Source organism: Hylobates moloch, unplaced genomic scaffold (assembly GCF_009828535.3).
Source record: "Hylobates moloch isolate HMO894 unplaced genomic scaffold, HMol_V3 SCAFFOLD_9, whole genome shotgun sequence".
Taxonomy (NCBI): Eukaryota; Metazoa; Chordata; class Mammalia; order Primates; family Hylobatidae; genus Hylobates; species Hylobates moloch.
Window position 1 is genome coordinate 37,158,035 of NW_026652284.1, and position 25,420 is coordinate 37,183,454.

General features: G+C 38.9%; 1 protein-coding gene across 6 annotated transcripts in view; it reads left to right on the forward strand.

Moving 5' to 3' along the window:
* The first annotated feature begins 652 nt into the window (after window positions 1-652).
* Window positions 653-25,420, forward strand: part of TTPA (alpha tocopherol transfer protein) — a 28,192-nt gene continuing 3,424 nt past the window's right edge. For 2 of the 6 annotated variants that reach the window (XM_032758433.2, XM_058443790.1), the window contains exons 1-4: window positions 653-856; window positions 14,598-14,751; window positions 21,654-21,847; window positions 23,430-23,540. In XM_032758433.2, the coding sequence (XP_032614324.1) occupies window positions 653-856; window positions 14,598-14,751; window positions 21,654-21,847; window positions 23,430-23,540 (663 nt within the window). Of the gene's footprint in view, window positions 857-14,597; window positions 14,752-18,612; window positions 18,730-21,653; window positions 21,848-23,429; window positions 23,541-25,420 lie in introns of all 6 variants that reach the window. The other 4 variants (XM_058443789.1, XM_058443791.1, XM_058443792.1 and 1 more) reach the window with 4 other exon arrangements.

Here is a 25,420-nt window from a genome sequence, read left to right on the forward strand (position 1 = left end):
AGGGTACGTGCTAGTCATTTATTTGTGTCAGTAACAGGGGCCGGTGCCAGGATTAGAGAAGTTTTCGGGAGGAAGGGAGAAAAGCGGTGAGGCTGCTAAGGAGGCATTACGGAATGCGTGTTTTAGAATGCATGCTGTAATCCAGTGCGAGGCGAGGGGTCATCGGTCTGGAATCTGACGGAAGGAGAAGGGAGAGGGCTCAGTAGCGCGTCAGCCACGGGCCATTAAAGGCTTGTTCTAAGGCTCCTTTCAGCTCCAAGATTGCAAGGAAGGAAGGAAGAATGGAAGGAAGAGAGAGGGAGGAAGGAAAAAGAAAAAAAAAGATTAGTAGATTGTAAAAATCATCCCAACTAACTTTTGACATCGTTCCGTCGGTGTTGAACATCAGTGGCTTCCTTCGCTGGGAAAAAGCTGGGGTCCCTAACTAAAGCTGCTGAACAGGTGGCAAGCACCCGTGGGGACATTATGCGGTTTCCTTTAAGAGGCAGCTCTCCTCGCCGCGGGCCAGGCGTGCGAGGCCGGAGGCCGCCCTGCCAGGCTGGAGGGTGGTTGTGCGTCAGGCAGCGGCCGCAGAGGCGGGGCCGAGGGTGGTGCGGGGTGCGCGCTTTTCCCGGGTGCCCGGGTAGCTGCGGCCGCAGCGGCGGCGGGGGGCATGGCAGAGGCGCGGTCCCAGCTCTCGGCGGGGCTGCAGCTCAACGCGCTACCGGACCACTCGCCGTTGCTGCAGCCGGGCCTGGCGGCGCTGCGGCGCCGGGCCCGGGAAGCCGGCGTCCCGCTCGCGCCGCTGCCGCTCACCGACTCCTTCCTGCTGCGGTTCCTGCGCGCCCGGGATTTCGATCTGGACCTGGCCTGGCGGGTAAGCGTGCGTGTCCCGGGCGCTGGGCAGTGCGCACCTCACCCGCCCCGTCCCCCGCCCCACGACCCCGGATATCCGACCCCTGCCGAAGCCCAAGGTGCAGGCAGGACCTTGGCAGGTAACGCGCCCCTAACCACCCGGCGTGGCCGCTGAGGCTGTAGATGTTAATCCGGAGCTGGTCCTCCAGTTTCTCTGGGTCATGGAAACGACAAACCTAGAAAGCGCTGGAGTCAGGGGATAATGGCCCATTTGATCTCAAGCATGGGGAACTCCTGCACTAGATGAGTCTCCTGAACCTACAAAGTTTGGGGGACATGCCTTCCTCTCCCTATAGGAAAGCCTGTGGTACAAAACAAAGTAACAGCTTAGAAGTTGGAAGCTCAGACTTATCACACGTGACTAGATTAACTACGTGTAGCGGGGAAAATGAAATTGCTGGTAAAACTGAAGTTCTGAAGCCATATAGCAGCAACATAGTATTATTACTAGTAACAGTTAAGTGTCGAGACAGTAAAGCAACCCAGTATACTTCGAGTCAGGGTTGTAGTCGGGCAGTTCTTTTGTGTTTCCGGTATGTTACAGCTCATTGAAAGAAGAGGTGATGGAAAGATAGGAATCAGAAAGAGGGATGTGACCTTGAGTTCTATCACTTTAGGTTCAGCGTCCTTATCTGTTAAATAATGATGGAAATGCCTGTCTCATTGATTGTTTGCGAAGATTGAACATTAACCAGTTTAACAGAACAAGCTGTGCCCAGCACAGTGCCTGGCACACAGTAAGCATTCAGCAGTTCGACCAGATCTAGTCCTTTCTCTAAGTGACTTGTTCAGTGTCACACAGCTGCCTAGCAGGAAAGATTATAGTACAAAATTCCAGTGTGTCTCAGTATGAGGTTTTTGAGGGTTTCTCTTGTTTGTTTTTTTTAGAGTGAAAGCAAGTTTATTAAGAATGTAAAGAAACAGAAGAATGGCTACTCCATAGAGACAGAGCAGACTGAGGTTGTTTTTAACTTAAGTAAAATTATGGTAAAAATAATCTAGGTAACACAAAATCCTAAAACGTGAAAAGTAAGTTTCTAACAGTAACTTTCTAAAGGAAAAAAGCTCCCTACCTCAAACTTAGTTTGTCAGTCACATACCCAGAAGCTGGTTAGTGTTACTCATTTATCTTTACAAGCGTGTTTGTGTGTGATTTCTATTTTGCCTTTCTTGCCGGTCTTTGAACTAGGAGCCTCCCATATCAACTGGTATACATCCATCTTACTCTTTATTGGGCTGCTGTTATTCTACTGGATGGATATATCAGACTATATTAAAATTTATCTAACCTGTTATTGGACTTAGGGCTTATTGCTGTTCATTCCTTCATTCAACAATTATTTTTTGGACTCTACAATTTGCCTAGTAGTACACAAGATGCAGTAAACAAGGCGGCTGTGGTTTCTTCCATCACTGACTGGGCATTATTCATGTCCTCATACTTTGTGCATAAATAGGAATGTAAATTTACAGGATAAATTCAACCAGCGAAATTGCTGGATGAAATTAGATGTGTATTTTTCAGTGTTGAGTAATATAACGAACTGTCTTCCAAAGAGTTTTCAGTGCCTTCCAAAGGTTGCAGTAGCTCAGGCCTGCAATCCCAGCACTTTGGGAGGCTGAGGATGGTGGATCAATTGAGCTCAGGAGATCATGAACAGCCTGTGCAACATGGTGAAACCTCATCTATACAAAAAAATAACAAAAATTAGCCAGGTGTGATGGCACGTGCATGTAATCACAGCTACTTGGGAGGCTGAAGTGGGAGAATCGCTTGAGCCTGGGAGGCGGAGGTTGCAGAGAGCTGAGATTGTGCTACTGCACCACAGCCTGGACAACGGAGTGAGGCCCTGTCTCAAAAAAAAGAAAAAGAAAAAGAAAAAAAACTCTATCACTCATCACTCTGATATTACGTGATTTTGCCTTTTCCTCCATAACCCACACTGTATTATCAAACACGATTTGTGTATAAACCTGCTAGAAGAGATATACTTTTTCATTGTTATTATAATATGCATTTATTTAATTATAATACATGTAAAATTTCAAAATTTCTTTCCAGTTAACTGAAAATGGCCTGTTTTTGCTTTTGTTCTTTTTTTTCATTATATTTTAAGTTTTAGGGTACATGTGCACAACGTGCAGATTTGATACATAGGTATAAATGTGCCATGTTGGTTTGCTGCACCCATCAACTTGTCATTTACATTAGGTATTTCTCCTAATGCTATCTGTCCCCCAGCTCACCACCCTTCGACAGGCCCCAGTGTGTGATGTTCCCCACTGTGTGTCCAAGTGTTCTCATTGTTCAATTCCCACCTATGAGTGAGAACATGCAGTGTTTGGTTTTCTGTCTTTGTGATAGTTGCTGAGAATGATGGTTTCCAGCTTCATCCATGTCCCTGCAAAGGACATGAATGCATCCTTTTTTATGGCTGCATAGTATTCCATGGTGTATATGTGCCACATTTTCCTAATCCAGTCTATGACTGATGGACATTCAGGTCAGTTCCAAGTCTTTGCTATTGTGAATAGTGCCGCAATAAACATACGTGTGCATGTGTCTTTATAGCAGCATGATTTATAATCCTTTGGATATATACCCAGTAATGGGGTGGCTGGGTCAAATGGTATTTCTAGTTCTAGATCCTTGAGGAATCACCACATTGTCTTCCACAGTGGTTGAACTAATTTACACTCCCACTAACAGTGTAAAAGCGTTCCTATTTCTCCACATCCTCTCCAGCACCTGTTGTTTCCTGACTTTTCAATGATCACCATGCTAACTGGTGTGAGATGGTATCTCACTGTGGTTTTGATTTGCATTTCTCTGATGACCAGTGATGATGAGCATTTTTTCATGTATCCACTGGCTGCATAAATGTCTTCTGAGAAGTGTCTGTTCATATCCTTCACCCACTTTTTGATGGGGTTGTTTTTCTTGTAAATTTGTTTAAGTCCCTTGCAGATTCTGGATATTAGCCCTTTGTCAGGTGGGTAGATTGCAAAAATTTTCTCCCATTCTGTAGGTTGCCTCTTCATTCTGATGGTAGTTTCTTTTGCCATGCAGAAGCCCTTTAGTTTAATTAGATCCCATTTGTCAATTTTGGCTTTTGTTGCCATTGCTTTTGGTGTTTTAGTCATGAAGTCTTTGCCCATGCCTATGTCCTGAATGGTATTGCCTAGGTTTTCTTCTAGGGTTTTTATGGTTTTAGGTTTAACATTTTAGTCTTTAATCCATCTTGAATTAATTTTTGTATAAGATGTAAGGAAGGGATCCAGTTTCAGCTTTCTACATATGGCTAGCCAGTTTTCCCAGCACCATTTATTACATAGGGAATCCTTTCCACATTTCTTGTTTTTGTCAGATTTGTCAAAGATGAAATGGTTGTAGATGTGTGGTGTTATTTCTGAGGTCTCTGTTCTGTTCCATTGGTCTATATATCTCTTTTGGTACCAGTACCATGCTGTTTTGGTTACTGTAGCCTTGTAGTATAGTTTGAAGTCAGGTAGCGTGATGCCTCCAGCTTGGTTCTTTTTGCTTAGGGTTGTCTTGGCAATGTGGGCTCTTTTTTGGTTCAATATGAACTTTAAAGTAGTTTTTTCCAGTTCTGTGAAGAAAGTCATTGGTAGCTTGATGGGGATGGCATTGAATCTATAAATTACCTTGGGCAGTATAGCCATTTTCACGATATTGATTCTTCCTATCCGTGAGCATGGAATATTCTTCCATTTGTTTGTGTTGTCTTTTATTTTGTTGAGCAGTGGTTTGTAGTTCTCCTTGAAGAGGTCCTTCACATCCCTTGTAAGTTGGATTCCTAGGTATTTTATTCTCTTTGTAGCAATTGTGAATGGGAGTTCACTCATGATTTGGCTGTCTGTCTGTTACTGGTGTATAGGAATGCTTGTGATTTTTGCACATTGATTTTGTATCCTGAGACTTTGCTGAAGTTGCTTATCAGCTTAAAGAGATTTTGGATTGAGACGATGGGGTTTTCTAAATATACAATCATGTCTTCTGCAAACAGGGACAATTTGACTTCCTCATTTCCTAATTGAATACCCTTTATTTCTTTCTCTTGTGTGATTGCCCTGGCCAGGACTTCCAACACTATGTTGAATGGGAATGGTGAGAGAGGGCATCCTTGTCTTGTGCTGGTTTTCAAAGGGAATGCTTCCAGTTTTTGCCCATTCAGTATGATATTGGCTGTGGGTCTGTCATGAATACCTCTTATTATTTTGAGATACGTTCCATCAATACCTAGTTTTTTTTGACAGTCTTTAGCATGAAAGGCTGTTGAATTTTGTCAAAGGCCTTTTCTGCATCTATTGAGATAATCATGTGGTTTTTGTCGTTGGTTCTGTTTATGTGATGGATTACGTTTATTGATTTGTGTATGTTGAACCAGGCTTGCATTCCAGGGATAAAGCCAACTTGATCATGTTGGATAAGCTTTTTGATGTGCTGCTGGATTTGGTTTGCCAGTATTTTATTGAGGATTTTTGCATCGATGTTCATCAGGGATATTGGTCTAAAATTCTCTTTTTTTGTTGTGTCTCTGCCAGGCTTTGGTATCAGGATGATGCTGGCCTCAAATGAGTTAGTGAGGATCCCCTCTTTGTCTATTGATTGGGATAGTTTCAGAAGGAATGGTACCAGCTCCTCTTTGTACCTCTGGTAGAATTTGTCTGTTAATCGATCTGTTCTTTTTTTTGGTTGGTAGGCTATTAATTATTGCCTCAATTTCAGAGCCTGTTATTGGTCTATTCAGAGATTCAACTTCTTCCTGGTTTAGTCTTGGGAGGGTGTATGTGTCCAGGAATTTATCCATTTCTTCTAGATTTTCCAGTTTATTTGTGTAGAGCTGTTTATAGTATTCTCTGATGGTAGTTTGTATTTCTGTGGGATCGGTGGTGATATCCCCTTTATCATTTTTTATTGTGTCTATTTGATTCTTCTCTCTTTTCTTCTTTATTAGTCTTGCTAGCGGTCTATCAGTTTTGTTGATCATTTCAAAAAACCAGCTCCTAGATTCATTGATTTTTCGAAGGGTTTTTTTTATCGCTATATCTTTCAGTTCTGCTGTGATCTTCGTTATTTCTTATCTTCTGCTATCTTTTGAATTTGTTTGCTCTTGCTTCTCTATTTCTTTTAATTGTGATGTTAGGGTGTCAATTTGAAATCCTTCCTGCTTTCTCTTGTGGGCATTTAGTGCTATAAATTTCCCTCTACACACTGCTTTAAATGTGTCCCAGAGATTCTGGTACGTTGTGTCTTTGTTCTCATTGGTTTCAAGGAACATCTTTATTTCTGCCTTCATTTAGTTATTTATCCAGTAGTCATTCAGGAGCAGGTGGTTCACTTTCCATGTAGTTGTGCAGTTTTGAGTGAGTTTCTTAATCCTGAGTTCTAACTTGATTGCACTGTGGTCTGAGAGACAGTTTGTTGTGATTTCTGTTCTTTTACATTTGCTAAGGAGTGCTTTACTTCCAATTATGTGGTCAATTTTAGAATAAGTGCGATGTGGTGCTGAGAAGAATGTATATTCTGTTGATTTGGGGTGGAGAGCTCAGTAGATGTCTATTAGGTCTGCTTGGTGCAGAGCTGCGTTCAAGTCCTGGATATCCTTGTTAACCTTCTGTCTCATTGATCTGTCTAATATTGATAGTGGAGTGTTAAAGTCTCCCATTATTATTGTGTGGGAGTCTAAGTCTCTTTCTAGGTCTCTAAGGACTTTCTTGAAGAATCTGGGTGCTCCTGTATTGGGTGCTTATATATTTAGGATAGTTAGCTTTTCTTGTTGAATTGATCCCTTTACCATTATATAATGGCCTTCTTTGTCTCTTTTGATCTTTGTTGGTTTAAAGTCTGTTTTATCAGAGACTAGGATTGCAACCCCTGCTTTTTTTTTGCTTTCCATTTGCTTGGTAGATCTTCCTCCATTCCTTTATTTTGAGCCTATATGTGTCTCTGCATGTGAGATGTGCTATAGCACATCTGATGGGTCTTGACTCTTTATTTAGTTTGCCAGTCTGTATCTTTTAATTGGGACAATTAGTTCATTTACATTTAAGGTTAATATTATTATGTGTGAACTTGATCCAGTCATTATGATGTTAGCTGGTTATTTTGCCCATTAATTGATGCAGTTTCTTCATAGCATTGATGGTCTTTACAATTTGGCATGTTTTGCAATGGTTGGTACCGGTTGTTCCTTTCCATGTTTAATGCTTCTTTCAGGAGCTCTTGTAAGGCAGGCCTGGTGGTGACAAAATCTCTCGGATTGTCTGTAAAGGATTTTATTTCTCCTTCACTTATGAAGCTTAGCTTGGCTGGATATGAAATTCTGGGTTAAAAATTCTTTTCTTTAAGAACGTTGAATATTGGCCCCCACTCTCTTCTGGCTTGTAGGGTTTCTACTGAGGGATCTGCTGTTAGTCTGATGGGCTTCCCTTTGTGGGTAACCCTACTTTTCTCTCTGGCTGCCCTTAACATTTCTTCCTTCATTTCAACCCTGGTGAATCTGACAATTATGTGTCTTGGGGTTGCTCTTCTTGAGGAGTATCTTTGTGGTCTTCTCTGTATTTCCTGAATTTGATTGTTGGCCTGCCTTGCTAGGTTGGGGAAGTTCTCCTGGATAAATTCCTGAAGAGTGTTTTCCAACTGGTTCCACTCCCCATCACTTTCAGGTACACCTGTCAAAAGTAGATTTGGTCTTTTCACATAGTCCCATATTTCTTGGAGGCTTTGTTTGTTTCTTTTTACTCTTTTTTCTCTAACCTTGTCTTCTTGCTTTATTTCATTAATTTGAACTTTAATCACTGATACCCTTCCTTCCACTTGATGGAATCGCTATTGAAGCTTGTGCATGCATCACAAAGTTTTCGTGCCATGCTTTTCAGTTCCATCAGGTCATTTAAGGTCTTCTCTACATTGTTTATTCTAGTTAGCCCTTCGTTTAACCTTTTTTCAAGGTTTTTAGCTTCCTTGCACTGGGTTTGAACATGCTCCTTTAGCTCAGACAAGTTTGTTATTACTGACCTTGTGAAGCCTACTTCTGTCAACTTGTCAAAGTCATTCTCTGTACAGCTTCTTTCCGTTGCTGGCGAGGAGCTGTGATCCTTTGGAGGAGAAGAGGCGCTCTGGTTTTTAGAATTTGCAGCTTTTCTACTCTAGTTTCTCCCCATCTTTGTGGTTTTATCTACCTTTGGTCTTTGATGTTCATGACCTGCATGTGGGGTTTTGGTGTGGATATTCTTTTTGTTGATGTTGGTGCTATTCCTGTCTGTTTGTTAGTTTTCCTTCTAACAGTCAGGTCTCTCAGCTGCAGGTCTGTTGGAGTTTGCTGGAGGTCCACTCCAGACCCTATTTGCCTGGGTGTCACCAGTGGAGGCTGAAGAACAGCAAATATTGCAGAACAGCAAATATTGCAGAAGAGCAAATATTGCTGCCTGATCCTTCCTCTGGAAGCTTCGTCCCAGAGTGGCACCTGCCTATATGAGGTGTCTGTTGGCCCCTACTGGGAGGTGTCTGCCAGTTAGGCTACACGGGGGTCAAGGACTCACTTGAGGAGGCAGACTGTCCATTCTCAGAGCACAAACGCTGTGTTGGGAGAACCACTGCTCTCTTCAGAACTATCAGACAGGGATGTTTAAGTCTGAAGAAGCTGTCTGCTGCCTTTTGTTCAGCTATGTTGTGCCCACAGAGGTGGAGTCTATAGAGACTGTAGGCCTTGCTGAGCTGTGGTGGGCTCCACTCAGTTTGAGCTTTTGGCCCGCTTTATTTACCTACTCAAGCCTCAGCAATGGTGGATGCGCCTCCCCCAGCCAGGCTGCCACCTTGAAGTTAGATCTCAGACTGCTGCACTAGCAGTGAGCAAGGCTCCATGGGCGTGGGACCACCGAGCCATGCATGGGAGAGAATCTCCTTGTGTGCTGGTTGCTAAGACCTTGGGAAAAGTGCAGTGTTTGGGTGGGAGTGTCCTGTTTTTCCTGATACAGTCTGTCATGGCTTCCCTTGGCTAGGAAAGGGAAATCCCCTGACCCTTTGCACTTCCCGGTTGAGGCAATGCCCTGCCCTGCTTCAGCCTGCCCTCCATGGGCTACACCCACTGTCCAACCAGTCCCAGTGAGATGAACCAGGTACCTCATTGGGAAATGCAGAAATCACCCATCTTCTGCATCGATCACGCTGGGAGCTGCAGACTGGAGCTGTTCCTATTTGGCCATCTTGGAATGGATCCCATTTTTATGTTTTACTGATTTATAAAATATTTTTATGTATTTTAGGCCTTTTTATATATTTTAGGCCTTATTTATACTATTTTTTTCTGTGCAGAATTTTAAATTTTAATGTAATCAAATGAATTGATTTTATTAGTCTTTGATTGCCTCTGGGTTTTATAATCTCTTCTCTTGTCCACAATTTTTTCTATTTATTTGTGTCTTCTCTTTTTTATATTGGAGTCTTTGATCTATTTAGATTTATTTTTATGATAGAAGTAAAATAGGAATCCAGCTTTATTTATTTTCATTTTTCAGATGGCTGTATAAGTATCCCAATATCATGAGTAATAAACTAATATGTACTTAGTAACTACTGAGTATGAAAACACAATCTCAGGTCCTATGAAGAATGAAGCTTAAATGAGGCATTAAACATATATATGTATAGAGATAACTAACAATAAAACATGTTTCATTTACTGATTTCATTTTAGCTGCTTTAAAAAAGTAATGTTTAAATAGAAAAATAAAATTGACCATCAGCCTCTGAGACATAATACATTTTTTTCTGTATTCCTTAAATAAGGAATTGTTTTCATTGCACCATGCCCTGGAGGAATTGGCTAGCACGACTGTGTCTAAATCCACCAGATAGTAATCAAGTTTCTGTCTGTGAACTCTTTGTCTTGCTTTTCTGCCAACTGGAAAGGAAAAGGAAAGGGTAAGAGTGCAAAACTTTTTTTCATTTTCCTCTGCAATAGCACTTAATTCAACTCTAACTTCTTCATTCATAATATAGAAGCCCTATAGTTTTTGTATAAAGAAAGCTTGATAAGTGCCTCAGTCACAGTGAAATCTCTCATTATTATAGTTTTTGTATTTGAAGTTATAATGAATTAATACGGTTTTATTATATAATCCTAATAGCTAATGTGCTTATAGAATGCAACATACTTTGGTAAGTAGGGTTTTCATGGATTATCTTTTATTATTTTCTCATTTTAGAAGAAACAGATATAAAGAATAAGTAACTTGTCTGAAATTATGTAGCTATTAAGTGTTGAAGCAGGGATTTGAACTTGGGTTGGGCTCAGGAGAGAGCCTGTGCTCTCAAATACACTGCCCTTGCCTCTTATGTTTAAAACAACAAACATATAAAACAGCTAACCATTCACTTCTCTGCCTGTTCTACATAGTCTCATGAATTCCTTCTATCAAGTGATAGCCCAGTTCCTTATACTTTTGTTCCATGTGGTAAGCTTTTTATGCTTTAATTATCTTTATGGTTTTCCCAAAGCTTTCCAAATTCCATAGATTCTCCCTGCTAATTTCTCTCTAAATGCAGCTTCTTTTATAAAATTTTTCATTTCATGTGTCCATTTCAGTTTCTGTTCTGCTCTTGATAGTTATTGCCTTTGAACAGATGTGTAATTTCTCAGAGCTTTACTTTACTTTTTTTTTTTTTTGAGACAGAGTCTTGCTCTATTGCCAGGCTGGAGTGCTGTGGCATGATCTCAGCTCAGATCACTGCAACCTTCGCCTCCCAGGTTCAAGCGATTCTCCTTCCTCAGCCTCCTGAGCACGTGCCACCACACCCAGCTAATTTTTGTATTTTTAGAGGTGGGGTTTTACCATGTTGGCCAGGATGGTCTTGATCTCTTGACCTCGTGATCCATCCGTTTTGGCCTCCCAAAGTGCTGGGATTACAGGCATGAGCCACTGTACCTGGCCGGAGCTTTACTTTTCTTATTCTTATAATGCCACAACAGTAGCTACTTCTCAGGGTGATGGTGAGGAGGAATTCAAAAGATGGCATTAGACCCTATAAAAGTGCTCCAAATATGGTGGTTCTTATTTTGTTTCAAAGTACATGAAACTAGATCAATGGAACAGAACAGAGCCCTCAGAAATGATGCCGCATATCTACAACTATCTGATCTTTGACAAACCTGACAAAAACAAGCAATGGGGAAAGGATTCCCTATTTAATAGATGGTGCTGGGAAAACTGGCTAGCCATATGTAGAAAGCTGAAACTGGATCCCTTCCTTACACCTTATACAAAAATTAATTCAAGATGGATTAAAGACTTACATGTTAGACCTAAAACCATAAAAACCCTAGAAGAAAACCTAGGCAATACCATTCAGGACATAGGCATGGGCAAGGACTTCATGTCTAAAACACCAAAAGCAATGGCAACAAAAGCCAAAATTGACAAATGGGATCTAATTAAACTAAAGAGCTTCTGCACAGCAAAAGAAACTACCATCAGAGTGAACAGGCAACCTACAAAATGGGAGAAAATTTTCGCAACCTACTCATCTGACAAAGGGCTAATATCCAGAATCTACAATGAACTCAAATTTACAAGAAAAAAACAAACAACCCCATCAAAAAGTGGGCGAAGGACATGAACAGACACTTCTCAAAAGAAGACATTTATGCAGCCAAAAAACACACGAAAAAATGCTCATCATCACTGGCCATCAGAGAAATGCAAATCAAAACCACAATGAGATACCATCTCACACCAGTTAGAATGGCCATCATTAAAAAGTCAGGAAACAACAGGTGCTGGAGAGGATGTGGAGAAATAGGAACATTTTTACACTGTTGGTGGGACTGTAAACTAGTCCAACCATTGTGGAAGTCAGTGTGGCGATTCCTCAGGGATCTAGAACTAGAAATACCATTTGACCCAGCCATCCCATCACTGGGTATATACCCAAAGGACTATAAATCATGCTGCTATAAAGACACATGCACACGTATGTTTATTGCGGCACTATTCACAATAGCAAAGACTTGGAACCAAACCAAATGTCCAACAATGATAGACTGGATTAAGAAAATGTGGCACATATACACCATGGAATACTATGCAGCCATAAAAAATGATGAGCTCATGTCCTTTGTAGGGACATGGATGAAACTGGAAACCATCATTCTCAGTAAACTATCGCAAGGACAAAAAACCAAACACCGCATGTTCTCACTCATAGGTGGGAATTGAACAATGAGAACACATGGACACAGGAAGGGGAACATCACACTCTGGGGACTGTTGTGGGGTGAGGGGAGGGGGGAGGGACAGCATTAGGAGATATATCTAATGCTAAATGACGAGTTAATGGGTGCAGCACACCAACATGGCACATGGATACATATGTAACAAACCTGCACATTGTGCACATGTACCCTAAAACTTAAAGTATAATAATAATAATTAAAAAACAAAACAAAACAAAACAAAAAAACAAAGTACATGAAACATGTAAGAAGAAACCTACTCTATTACAAAACATTGTTAACCCATAACATCTTAAATGTTTATTTACTTCTAATGTTTGCAAAGCAGACACCTTCCAATAATGAATATTTATTTTTAGCCACTTCTTTGTTGTTGTTGTGGACATAGGGTGGTTTGTTTGAGAATTGCTCAGTAGCAGTTTATTTACATAATTTGTTTATGACAACTTTACTGTGAATTTATCTATCAGTGGATAAGTAATGACCAAAGTTCCAGGTTTAGATCTTTCAGTTTGCAAAAACTGTGCAAGATAGTAATTTGTGCCTCTTTACAGAAGTCAGTTTTTCAAGTGTGTGGATCCAGTTGGTTTACTCATGACTTAATTTATTCTTTCATTCAACACGTGTTGTTGTCTCCTGGGTGTGCAGCACTCTGCAGAGATGAATAAGCTGAGCACCCTGCCACTATTAAACCTAAATGATCCCTTCTAATGAAGCCACAACTTTTATCATTCCACAGGAAAAAAAAAACATTATATAGTTACTAATATGCTGCTTCCAGCGTTTTACTTGAATTGGAATGAAAAAGACTTTTTATGTCTGAGGAAACTATCAGAAAAGTAACAAGCATTGTAAAATACTATTAACAGTTATTCTGGTACCCCTAAGACTGGAGGAGGAAGAGAAATTCACCTTATAGAGTAGAATGAAGATATTAGGATCCACAATGTGCCTGTTGTTCTCACCGCTTTTGGAAACTGCTATTTAGGTCACCAATTATTTCTTTGTTGGCAAATTGACTTTTTTCTTTCTTACTCCTCTCTTGCATTTAACTCTTAGCAACATTCTCTCTTTTTTCAAAGTTAAAGGTTTATTAAATACAGAAATGAAATAGAGGGAGACAGACAGACAGAGAACGAAAGGGGGATAAATCAGAGATGGAGGTGAGTGGAGCAGAGCAACACAGATGGCACTGTCCTCCCTCTCATGTACCAGTGCTGGTTCTCTTCAGGTCCACCCAGTTTCTGTCTTCCTCCAGCCATTCCCAGCCATTAACATTTTCCAAGACTCAGCATTTCCCTCTCTAGTTTTTGTTGTTTGTAGTTTCTCCTCCAGATCATTGCTATTTTTGTGGTTATAGTTACCTTGTTTATTCCAATTACTTTCAAATATAAAATCTGTCATTTTCTCTGCACTGCAGTCTCACATTGTTAATAAGTCTCTTTAAACTAAAAACAAATATATTTTAACTTGTGAAAAATTGAGAGTGCCAAAAATCATAAAGAGGGAATTAAAATATAAATATAATAATTTTTAAATACATAAATTTGCTTTAGTATTTTCCACAATATGCTGGTAGTGTTTGTATTGTTTGCGTATGTGATTAGCCATTTCTGGTGGTTCTTTTGGAAAGAAAGTGGGATTTCTTCAAACCGTATTTTGACAAGATCCAGTATCTAAGTATACTGCTCCTGGGCTTTTCTAACTCATTTGATTGATTTCTGTACTTCCTTATTTCAAAAAATACTAAAGGTGGTGTTTCAGTTTTCTGTTGCTGATCAACAAGTCACTCCAAGAATTAGTGGCTTAAAACACAATGATTTATTTGTTTTTGATGTTTTGATATCACTAGTTTGGGCAGGGCTCAGTGGGAGTGGTTCATCTCTGTTCCACATGGCATTAGATGGGAACTTGGCTGAGGTCACACTATTCAGGATGGCCTCTCAACCTCCATGCCTCTCTCCACATGAATTGCTATCATTCAGTAATCTCACATAATGTCTGGATCCCAAATAGTAAATTCAGAAGGTATCAGGCTTCTTAAAGCTTGGCCCACACAGTATCACTTCTGCCAATTGATATTAGATCAAAGCAAGGTGGAAGGCCAGCCTAGATTCAAGGGGAGTGAAGCAAATAGATGCCACCTCTTAATGGGAAGGATGGTGCATGGGTATCAGGAGGGGAGGAATTGGTGGCTGTCTTTGGAGGATATCTACCACGGGTGGTGGATGCAAATTGCTCAGCTCTGAATTCGTGATTAACCCCTGTCACCTCAGGTCCTTGATAAAGGGAACCTTTAGTTTTCACAGGTAAAAAGATACCCCAGATTAAACTCTTGACATAATGGATGGCAAAGTTTATACACAATGCCAAAGCTTTTCTTCCATTTTTACAAAATCATTACCATGTATGCCATTTGTAGACAATTTTAATTTTGTTTTTCAGTTACTAAAAAACTATTATAAGTGGAGAGCAGAATGTCCAGAAATAAGTGCAGATCTACACCCTAGAAGTATTATTGGCCTCCTAAAGGCTGGCTACCATGGAGTCCTGAGATCCAGGGATCCCACTGGCAGCAAAGTTCTTATTTACAGAATCGGTAAGTCATACACGACTCTTCTTGGTTTTCTCCTCTCCTCCAGTTCAGTTCATTCCCTCCCCTCTCCTCTTCTCTTTTTCTTCCATTTCTTCCTTGAATACCATATAGAAAGCTTCAATGTGTTCATCTTTAGGAATTTGGGCTTTAATTTAATTTTAGGTTTTAACTTAGGTTTAATTTAGGTCTTAATGTCCCCCAAATATAATAACACTTTGACAGTTGTGAGAAAATTAACAGATGCAAGCGAAAATCCTAGTTCCATTCTTCCATGCCGTCAACTGTACAAGATAAGAAGCAAGGAAAATAGTGAAGATAAATAGTATGAGAATATTTTTAAAAAATCATGGAAAAGTGTTTCAAAAATGCTTAGTAGGAAGTGCAAATAAGAATTCTGAACTATTGGCTGGGCATGGTGGCTCATGCCTGTAATCCCAGCTGAGGTAAGGAGTTCGAGACAAACCTGGCCAACATGATGAAACCCCATCTCTACTAAAAATACAGAAATTAGCCAGGTGTGGTGGTGCATGCCTGTAATCTCAGCTACTCGGGAGGCTGAGGCAAGAGGATTGCATGAACCTGGGAGGCAGAGGTTGCAGTGAGCCAAGATTGCGCCATTGCACTCCAGCCTGGGCAAAAGAGCAAGAGTCCATCTCAAAAAAACAAACAAACAAATAAACAAACAAAAAACAACCAGAATTCTGGGCTATAATGTAAACTCCATGAGATTGTGGATTTTATCTGCTCTGTTTGCTGGTGTATCCCAAGCACTGAAAATATGGTCTGGTACTTGGTAGGTAGTCACTAAATATTTGTGGAATGAGTGAGTGAATGACTAGTTCGAAAATGCCCCAGGCTGAGGAGCAAGAGGCTCATTCTCTTGGGTGGAGGAGGGTGCAGAGGAAAGGCAACTCCTCCGGGAGCTGTTGCAGACACGGTATTCCATTAACTCCTGTTTATTCTCATTGCGTCCTCTTTTTTTCTATTAGGTGTTGCTAGTGTTTCTTGTAGGTTGGTGTCTTAGTGTATTCAGGCCACTATAACAAAATGCCATAGACTGGGTGACTTATAAAAACAGAATTTTATTTCTCACAGTTCTGGAGGCTGAGAAGTCCAAGATCAAGGCACTGGCAGATTTGGTGTTTGGTGAGGGCCTGCTACCTGGTTCCTAGGTGACATCTCTCACTTTAACCTCACATGTTGGAAGGGAAAAGGCATCTCTCTTGGGACTCGTAAGGGCACAAATCCCATTCATGAGGGTTCCATCCTCATGACCTCATCATCTTGCAAAGGGCCCACTTCTTACTATCATCAATTTGGGAGTTAGAATTTCAGCATATGACTGTTGAGGGGATACAAACATTCAGACCATAGCAGTTGGTGACCTCTAACTTCTGTCCTCCCTCAGACCTGCATGTGATTAAAAATGGCAAGAGACACAGGATAAGGACTCACACTATTCCCAGAATTTCTCATGGCCCAGTTGAAGGACAAAGATAAACCAACATTTCATGACCAGAATTTTTGAATTATAATTTTACAGAAACATCTGTATCTTTAAAGATTTAAAATCTTTAAAGATTTAAAATCTTTAAAATCTTTAAAATCTTTTAAAGATTTAAAATCTTTAAAATCTTTAAAGATTTGCATTTCTTCCCTGCTTATAGATAAGATACCTGCCTATAACTCAACTGCTTGCTATACTGCAAGAAGATACTGTATTTAATTTTTGAAAGGATACTGGAAGATCGAGTAAAATGATTTGGGACTGTTTTTAATTTTTTTTTTGCCCTAGTTTAAGTGTCAAATAGAATTGAGTTAATCATGAAATCCCATCTATAAAACAGACATCATGATCTTTCTGTTCTTTCATTGCTGCACCAATGTCAGAGGAAATTGAATGAGCTCATAGCAATGAAGTTCCTTGAGCTTCTTAGGGGTAGTCTTGCCAGATTTAACAAAGTACCTATGTTTCATTTAGGAAATAAACCTATATGTTATGAAAATAAAGGATGCCCAGTTACGTTTGAATTGCAGATAAAAAACAAAGAGTTTTTTTAAGTATGTATGGGGCATCCTTATGTTAAAAATTATATACTGGTTATCTGAAATTCAACTTTAATTGAGTGTTGTATATTTTACCTGGCAACTCTACTCAGGGATCCAAGAAACATAAAACTGAAACCTGCAGCTAATTATTTCTGTAAATGTCTTGGCTCTGCATTTCCTGGCTAGATTTTATTGTTTCTAGTTTGTTCATAAACTGACTGAGGCAGGTGAAGAAGTAAAAGTGACACCTTGATAGTGAGAAAGCAGAGGTGCAGGTCTGATCATAAATACCTTAACACTGAACCAGTAAGGGTATTTTTCTGGGCCTCATGTAGCACATTAATTTAGAAGTATATTGTTTAACTCAAGAGATTTGAAAATCAAGAAAATATGTGATTTAGTCATGGTCAGAACAGGAAGGTATGTTGCAAATCTCCTGTATGTTCTGTTATTCTAGGATGAAAGGGAGAAACTCAGAAAGTTTTATGAGTAAAATGAAAACTTTTCTAAATTTAATTGAATTAATGGGAGGAGCTAAAGAAGGAAATCTGTGGTGGAACTTTTCGGTAGAACTTTAGCATAACCACCTCCTCTAGATACCATCTCTGTGCAGTAAAAGCAATGAGAAAATGCACACAGCCCTTTCCTCCATGCGGGCCGGGCAACCCAAGGTGAAGCTAAGTTTTGACCTTTATCAGCCAACATGCTGGAGGATACAATTTTATGTCTTTTGAGATCCCAGCAGCAAAAGTAAAATTTAACAGTGAATGTGAAGTTTTGACTGTGGCTTAGTTCTTGTGAATACAGGTTCTGGAGCATGTGACCTGGATTGGAATCTCAGCTCTGCTACATTCTAGCTGTGTGAAACACTATGTAGCTGTAACTGCATTTTCTCATCTGTAAAATGGGCACAGTGAAAAGCTGTCACATAGGGTTGCTGTAAGCATTAAATCAATCAATCAGTCTGTCTATCTAAAATATAACAAGAGCATTACCTGGTACATAAAAGCGCTCAACACATGTTAAGTAGACACTGGAGAAGGAATTCAAAATATAAGGTATATTTTTCTTTTGCCTCAATGGAGCTTAAATTCTAGCCAGCACTGTACCATAGAACTTTCTATGATGATGAAACTGTTCTACAATAGCCACTATTCTCATGTGGCTATTGAGCACTTGAAATGTGACTACTGCAACTAAGAAACAGATTTTTTTTTTCTAAGCTAGGGTCTTGCTCTGCCACCTGGGCTAGAGTGCAGCGGCACAATCATAGCTCACTGCAGGCTTGAACTCCTGGGCTCAAGTGATCCTCCCACTTCAGCTTTTGGAGTAGCTAGGACTAGAGGCATGTGCTACCACACCCAGCCAGTTTTTTTATTTTTATTTTTTAGAGATGCATTCTCACTATGTTGCCCAGAATGGTCTCACTCCTGGCCTCAAGCAATCCTCCGCCATCAGACCCACGAAGTGCTGGGATTCTAGGCATGAACCACTCACTGCACCCGGTGAAACTAAATTTTTAATTTAAATTTGAATGGCCACATATGGCTAATGGCTACCATATTAGCCATTGTAGGTCAAACAATTATGTTGGTTGGCTCAGAACGTAGGATATTAACTATTTTTTTGATTGGCAAACTTCATTTGTTCTGCTTTTTTAAAAAATCAATATAGCATTCAGCCAATGTCTGAAGTTAGTATAGTATTTTTGATCTGGGTTATCCATGGGTTGGTTATTCAAATTCTTATGAGAAATCTGAGGCTTGTTTTTTTGTTTTGTTTTGTTTTGTTTTGTTTTGTTTTGTTTTGAGACAGAGTCTTGTTCTGTTGCCCAGGCTGGAGAGCAGTGGGCCATCTCGACTCACTGCAATCTCTGCCTCCTGAGTTCAAGCGATTCTCCTGCCTCAGCTTTCCAAGTAGCTGGGACTACAGGCATGCGCCACTATGCCCAGCTAATTTTTGTATTTTTAGTAGAGACGAGAAGTTTCACCATGTTGGCCAGGCTGGTCTTGAACTCCTGGCCTCAAGTGATCCGTCCACCTTGGCCTCCCAAAGTGCTGGGATCACAGGCATGAGCCATCATGCCCAGCCAGAAATCTGAGGCTTTTAAAAAACACTAACACACCTCCTAAAGGATCCATTAATATGACAGAAAAAAAAATTAAAAAAAAAATAGCAATCCCATCGTGCCTTCTTAGGAATATTTCTGTTTATTCTTTCTTTTTCTAGATCTTCAACTTTTCTCTTGCTACTACATGCTACCAGTTAACATTTAAATCAGTTAAGGGCCAGCCACCAAAAACAAAACAAAAACTCCTCCTTGGTTCCACAAAACTCTCCCTCCTTCATTACATCCATCTCCCCTCTTTGTTAGTGATGCCCACCATCCACATTTTCTCACAGTTCCTCCTCAGCCAACCCTAGTTTGATTTCACTCCCATCCCTGCTGAAATGAACGTAACCAATCATTAGTGACTTTCTTTTCACCACGTCTAATGGACATATTTAGTCCTATTTCACTTAACCTCTCAACACAGTGAATCACTTCCTCTTTCTTGAAAAATCCTCTTCCCTTAGCTTCTCTGATGCCATGTTCTCTTGGTGTTTTCCTCTGACATCATTGGCTGCTCCTCCTTAATCTCTTTTTCTGGCGTTTCCTCTTCTACTCATCCTTTAAACTCTGAATTTTTTTAGGACATTGGCCTCAGCCTTTCTTTTTATGCTACTTTATCTCTCTGCTTTGATAGAGAAAAACATAGCTCTGAGACAATCCCTGTTGTGGATCATCATGTAGGCACAAACAACCCCCAGATTTGTATCTTCACTCCCATCTTTTCCTTGAGGATCCAGACCCACACAGCTGGCTCCTATTCCAGCTGCACCCAGTTGGATGTCTCACAGTCACCATTTTAACATGTCCATACTTATGATCTTTTCCACCCAAACAGGTCTCTCATCTCAATAAATGGTACCACATGTACACCACGGAGTACTACACAGCCATAAAGCGAATGAAATGATGTCCTTTGCAGCAACATAGATGCAGCTGGAGGCCATTATCTTAAGTGAATTAAAACAGGAACAGAAAACCAAATACCACATGTTCTCACTTATAAGTAGGAGCTAAACACTGGGTATTTATGACATAAAGATGGGAACAGTAGACACTGGAGATGACAAGAGAGGAGAGGGAGGGAGGGGAGCAAGGGTTGAAAAATGAACTGTTGGGTACTGTGCTCACATACTTGGGTGACAAGATCATTTACACCTGAAACCTCAGCATCAAGCAGTATACCAAGGTAACAAACCTGCACATGCACCCCCTGAATCTAAATAAAAGTTGAAAATAAATAAATAAATGGTGCCACCATTCTATCCAGTTCCCCGTGCCAGAACTTCTATTTTTTATTTTTATTTTTTGAAAATTTACTATTGCTTAGTTGTGATTTTTTTTTTCTTTTTCGTTCATCCTGTTAGGCACTTCAGTCTGAAGGCTTACATGTTTTTTTTCAGCTTCAGAGAACTTTTCTGTATTGCTATGATTCCTCTTTCCTCTGTTTTCTGTTACTGCCTTCTAGAACTTTTATTAGTTGGATGTTGAAACTTCTGGATCCAGCTGCATGTGTTTCTTACCTTTTTATTCATACATGTCAACTCTTGGCTCTTTTGTGCCAAATTTGAGAGAATTCTTCAACTTGATCTTCCAAACCATTTTTCCTCGATTGGCTTTGTCTTTTCCAGCATTTATCTCATCAATGAATGTTTTTTAAAAAACTTATCTTTTTATTTCTAAGATCTCAATGGAGTCTTTTTAATAATAGCCTGTTCTTATAATAATAGCTTACAGTATTCTCCCCACCCCCTGCTGAAACTATTATGCTTCTTTAAAAAAATTCTTTAAATTTTTTTTACAGACCGGTTCTTGCTATGTGTTGCCCTGATTGGACTTGAACTCCTGGGCTTCAGTGTCCCCCTTCCCCTCACCTCAGCCACCTGAGTAGCTGGAAATACAGGCACCTACCACTGCACCTGTGCCTGGCTTCTATTATGTTTTTTAGTGTCTCCTTTTTTCTTGAGTTGATGCCTTTGTCTATTGAGTTTGGTTTCCCTCTCTCTGTGTGTATGGATGTGTTTAATATTCCAATTTTTAAGGAATAGATTCTTTTAAAAAAAGATTATCGGCTTGTCCATCCATTACTGTCATTTCTGCATGGCGTGGCCTGTCCCAGGGGTGGTGGGAAGGGATGAGATGAGTGAAGAAGAATCTCAGTAACTCCTCTCTTAGCACAGGTACTCCCTGTTTCTCTTTGGTGTGGGCAGCTACCTAAGTGCTTCCGTGGCTCTTCTTTTCCAAGCCCTCACTTCCTGCTCTAGCCTACAGGGACATGACTCCGCTATGTGCTACTTACCACTGGAAGGCTGTCAGAGGATCAACTTGACTGTCTGTTCCTCATGCATTTCCCTTAGCAACCTCTTTAGTTACTATGGGGCCCTAATTGCTCTTTATAATCCAGGCCCTTGCTTTTCCATTTCCAGCATCTCTGAGCTTGGAGCATACACAATGGCATTCCCATCTTTATGTGAGTTTGTGATTTCATCTTGCAGTCAAATTCAGCCTGCATCCATTCCTTTTCCCCCCATACTCTTTAAAAGCCATTCTTTGCTAGAATTTGAGGAGGAAGGGAGAAGCAGGCCCATGTTCTTGGGACACCAGTTGGATTTATTAATCAATTCATGATCTTTGTAGATGTTTTTATTTCAACTGATCTTTTAAGCCTAAAATGAATTAGTCTCCCTTTGGAAATCTTTCTGATTTTTTACACAATGCTAAGATATGATATGCTTTATTTTTTTAGCATACTGGGACCCCAAAGTTTTTACAGCTTACGATGTATTTCGAGTAAGTCTAATCACATCCGAGCTTATTGTACAGGAGGTAGAAACTCAGCGGAATGGAATCAAGGCTATCTTTGATCTGGAAGGTTGGCAGTTTTCTCATGCTTTTCAAATCACTCCATCTGTAGCCAAGAAGATTGCTGCTGTACTTACGGTAAATGTATATTTTAACTGTCAGGCATAATACTTCCAAATTATACTTTTAAATTTTGTTATATGTTAGACAAAGAGAAGCAAAAGTACATTTATTAGAAATTTAAATTCAATTTTGGAAATGATATGTAGAATTCAGTAATGCTAAGAGGAAGTACAATGTTATTAGTTTATAAAAGAAAAAATGTTGCAACAAACTGCAAAAATATGTTCAAATTAGTAAGGAGAGGATTTATGCATCTTAATATGTGGCGACTTTATCTTTTTGTCATTAAATTTTTTTCCTAAATTAAAAATTGATTAAAAAATATAGCAATGGCACAATAAAATGTCACATAAGTCTTGGTAGGTGTATATTGATATCTTTTTTTTCCAAAAGGTTTTTAAAGTGGTCATCATCTTTGACTCAGTAATTCTATTTCTGGGAAACTAGCTAAGGAATAATCTTTAATATATTAAAGATTGCATATAATAATAATAGTTTACTATGTGCCAGGTACTTAGTGCTAAGTGTTTCAAATGAATTATCTTTTAATGTCCACACTGAGCCTATGACATATGACTATTGTATTTTCCCACTTTACAATTAATAAACTATATCCGAGAAGTGACATAGCGATGCCCAGGCACACACAGTTTGTCAGTAGTGAAGTGAGAATTCCAGCCCAGGTCACCTGAATGTAAAAGTTGTGCTTATAACCACCACTTCTATACATAAATACAGTTACTGCAGCATCAGTTTCAGTAAAGAAATAAAATAAATAGTTTATTAGTCCAGGAAATAGAAACATGATTACTTAAAAAAATCGTACATTCATTTGATGGATTCTTGCAACAATAATAAAACATGATATTTGCAAAAGCTGTATTATATCAGTGGAACACAACGGGATGAAAATTATTTAGACAGCATATTAGCAATTATGTTTAAAAGAAAATTATGCATAGAAGGGATTTGGAAGGACAATCCCCAAATTAATAATACATCTCTGAAAGCGATGCATGGAAAAAATAAAAGAACTTCACATAAAAGAACCTTGGAATGAAAGGTCTCCATATTAATAATACAACTTGTAGGTAGGAAAACTATCCTTTTCCTTCAACTCTTAACTTTTTAAACTTTCTAAATAAACCTATATTACTTTGATGCTAAAGACATATACCAATGTCAAAGTTTAAAAGTGTGTGTTTATTGTGCTAGTCTTTCAATATTTGTGATTTTTTCCTCAAAATAAACATTTTTGGGGAAAAAGTTAAATATAAATTTCCAAATGACTCATTGGTTCATTAAAAGAACATCTATATGTGATGGGAAAGGAATTTTCTGGTGAAAGCGTGCAGATATTTCGTAAAATACTTTGCCAAATCTATACGGAGAAACTGTTTTAGAGATCTTTACTTAATCTAGTGACAGTGAACTGTAAGCCAGGCTTTTGTGCTGATGGAATAAATAATTTTGAAGATAAAATCACACACTTTAGATATTTCTGTAAGTTTAGCAAGTGTTCAAAGAAGAAACTTGACATTAGGTATCGGATTGTAATATTTATGTTTTGTTATTAAGATTTTTTTATTTTCAAAAGGATTCATTTCCATTGAAAGTTCGTGGCATCCATTTGATAAATGAACCAGTAATTTTCCATGCTGTCTTTTCCATGATCAAACCATTCCTGACTGAAAAAATTAAGGAACGGGTGAGTAAAACATATTCAAGTCTGTGTTCCTCTACACCAAACACTCCAACCCTTTTTAATTTAAGGATTGCTTTATCATCTTTCCTCACACCTGCCCACCTATATCATTAGCCCAATATTTTGAATATTTATCTAACAAGCCAACTAAAAAAAAGTAAATTAAAATTTACTTTTAATTTATAAAAATCAAGTATATTGGTTGTAAGACTGTGGGGTAACTGGGCTTTTCGTACACTGCTGGTTGGAATGCTTAATGGTATATTCCTGTAGAGGGCAGTGTGGCAAAGACATCAAAATCACTGTCTTGAATGACCTGTACGTAAACAAAATTACATAAACTAGAGGAGCCACAGCAGCAGAAGACTGAAAACCAGCAAGTGTTAACCATTAGGGCATTGGTTAAATAAACATCTACACAACGGAAAACAACGAGATTGCAGGATGTTTTGTAAACTGAAATAAAATGTGGAATAGTGTTTATGGCATGCTACCTTTTGTATACAAAGGGGAGAAATAAGAATATATTTCATAAATTTACATTAAAAGGATATACAAAAAATAATATAAGTGGATATCTATAGGGAACAAGAGAAGAGGTGTGAACTACAGTAGATGAGAATAGATTTGGGAACAAGATCTCTCACTGTGTATCTTTTATCTTGTTTTGATTTGTAACCATGTGAATTTATTATTAATGCAAATAAAAATAAACATTTTTCTTAAACAGTGAAGCCTAATTAACAGTTTCAGTGTAACTGAGAACCACAGTAACTGAGGTATATGACTTAATGTCACACTAGTTAGAGCAAAGATACTGGATTTTTTTTTTAATTTACCTAACCTATGGAGCCTTATCTCTGAAAAAGCATCTCGTATCTCTTAGACTTTTTGAAAGGTTGAAAATAGAATCTGCGTTCTCAAGAATGGCAACCATTCTAAATTAATCTGAAGAGAAGAATTTTTAGAGCATCTATTTAGACAAACATTGGCATCATCTAATGCCTTGAACACAAAACAATTTGTAAAGGCTTTAACAATTTAAATCTAAAAAATTACTGAAATGTCAGCAGTGATAGTATAAACTGTAAAAGCACATTTGGAATTTTAGAAATGACGTTCTTTCATATTAAGAAAATATAACGTCTTATACCTGGTCAGAAAGTTATGACCCTAGAGCTTCTTTAGAGGTTATCCAGTGGATATTTCTGTTTGACTTCAAGAACCACCCTTAAATTGCCTGCTTTAGCAAAAATAGCCACTTTCAGCTACTTTTTATTCTAGCATTTTTATACGAATCAATTTTGTTTGTTCATTTTTTTCCCTCTTCAGTGTAACTTGATAATAGCTGGCTTCCCTCTGTTTAATTCTTAGAGATCTAAAAATAACTATTTATATTTTGAGTAATATTTTAGATAAAAACGAAAACAAGAACAAACCGAACCTAAGAAATAGGAGAATATGGAGAAAAAAGAAGTTAAAGTAAAAAGTTGAGAAGTTAGGGGAAGGATGTCAGTGAAAGTTAGTTGACGGGAAACAGACTTGCCAAAATAGGAAGGAAAAAACTCTGATCCAGCCACTTTTTTCCTTTTCAACTTTTTGGCAATGCCCCATACATTTTCTTATTTTGCCCCTTCCTGATGAGATAGAATTTCTTCTCAATTGCCTGATAATATTTTACATATTTCAGAAAAAAATAAAGATTGGCTTTATGAGTTTCCTGAGTATAGGAAACTCATTTCATCCATCAAACCTCATATCCCAGCACATAATAGGTGCTTATTAAATGATTGTTGAATACATAGAGGAACATTTTGCCCTAGAAAGTGAAAAAAGGTTATTTATTTATTTTAGCAGGTGTGCTTTTGGTTCAAGTTTCTATG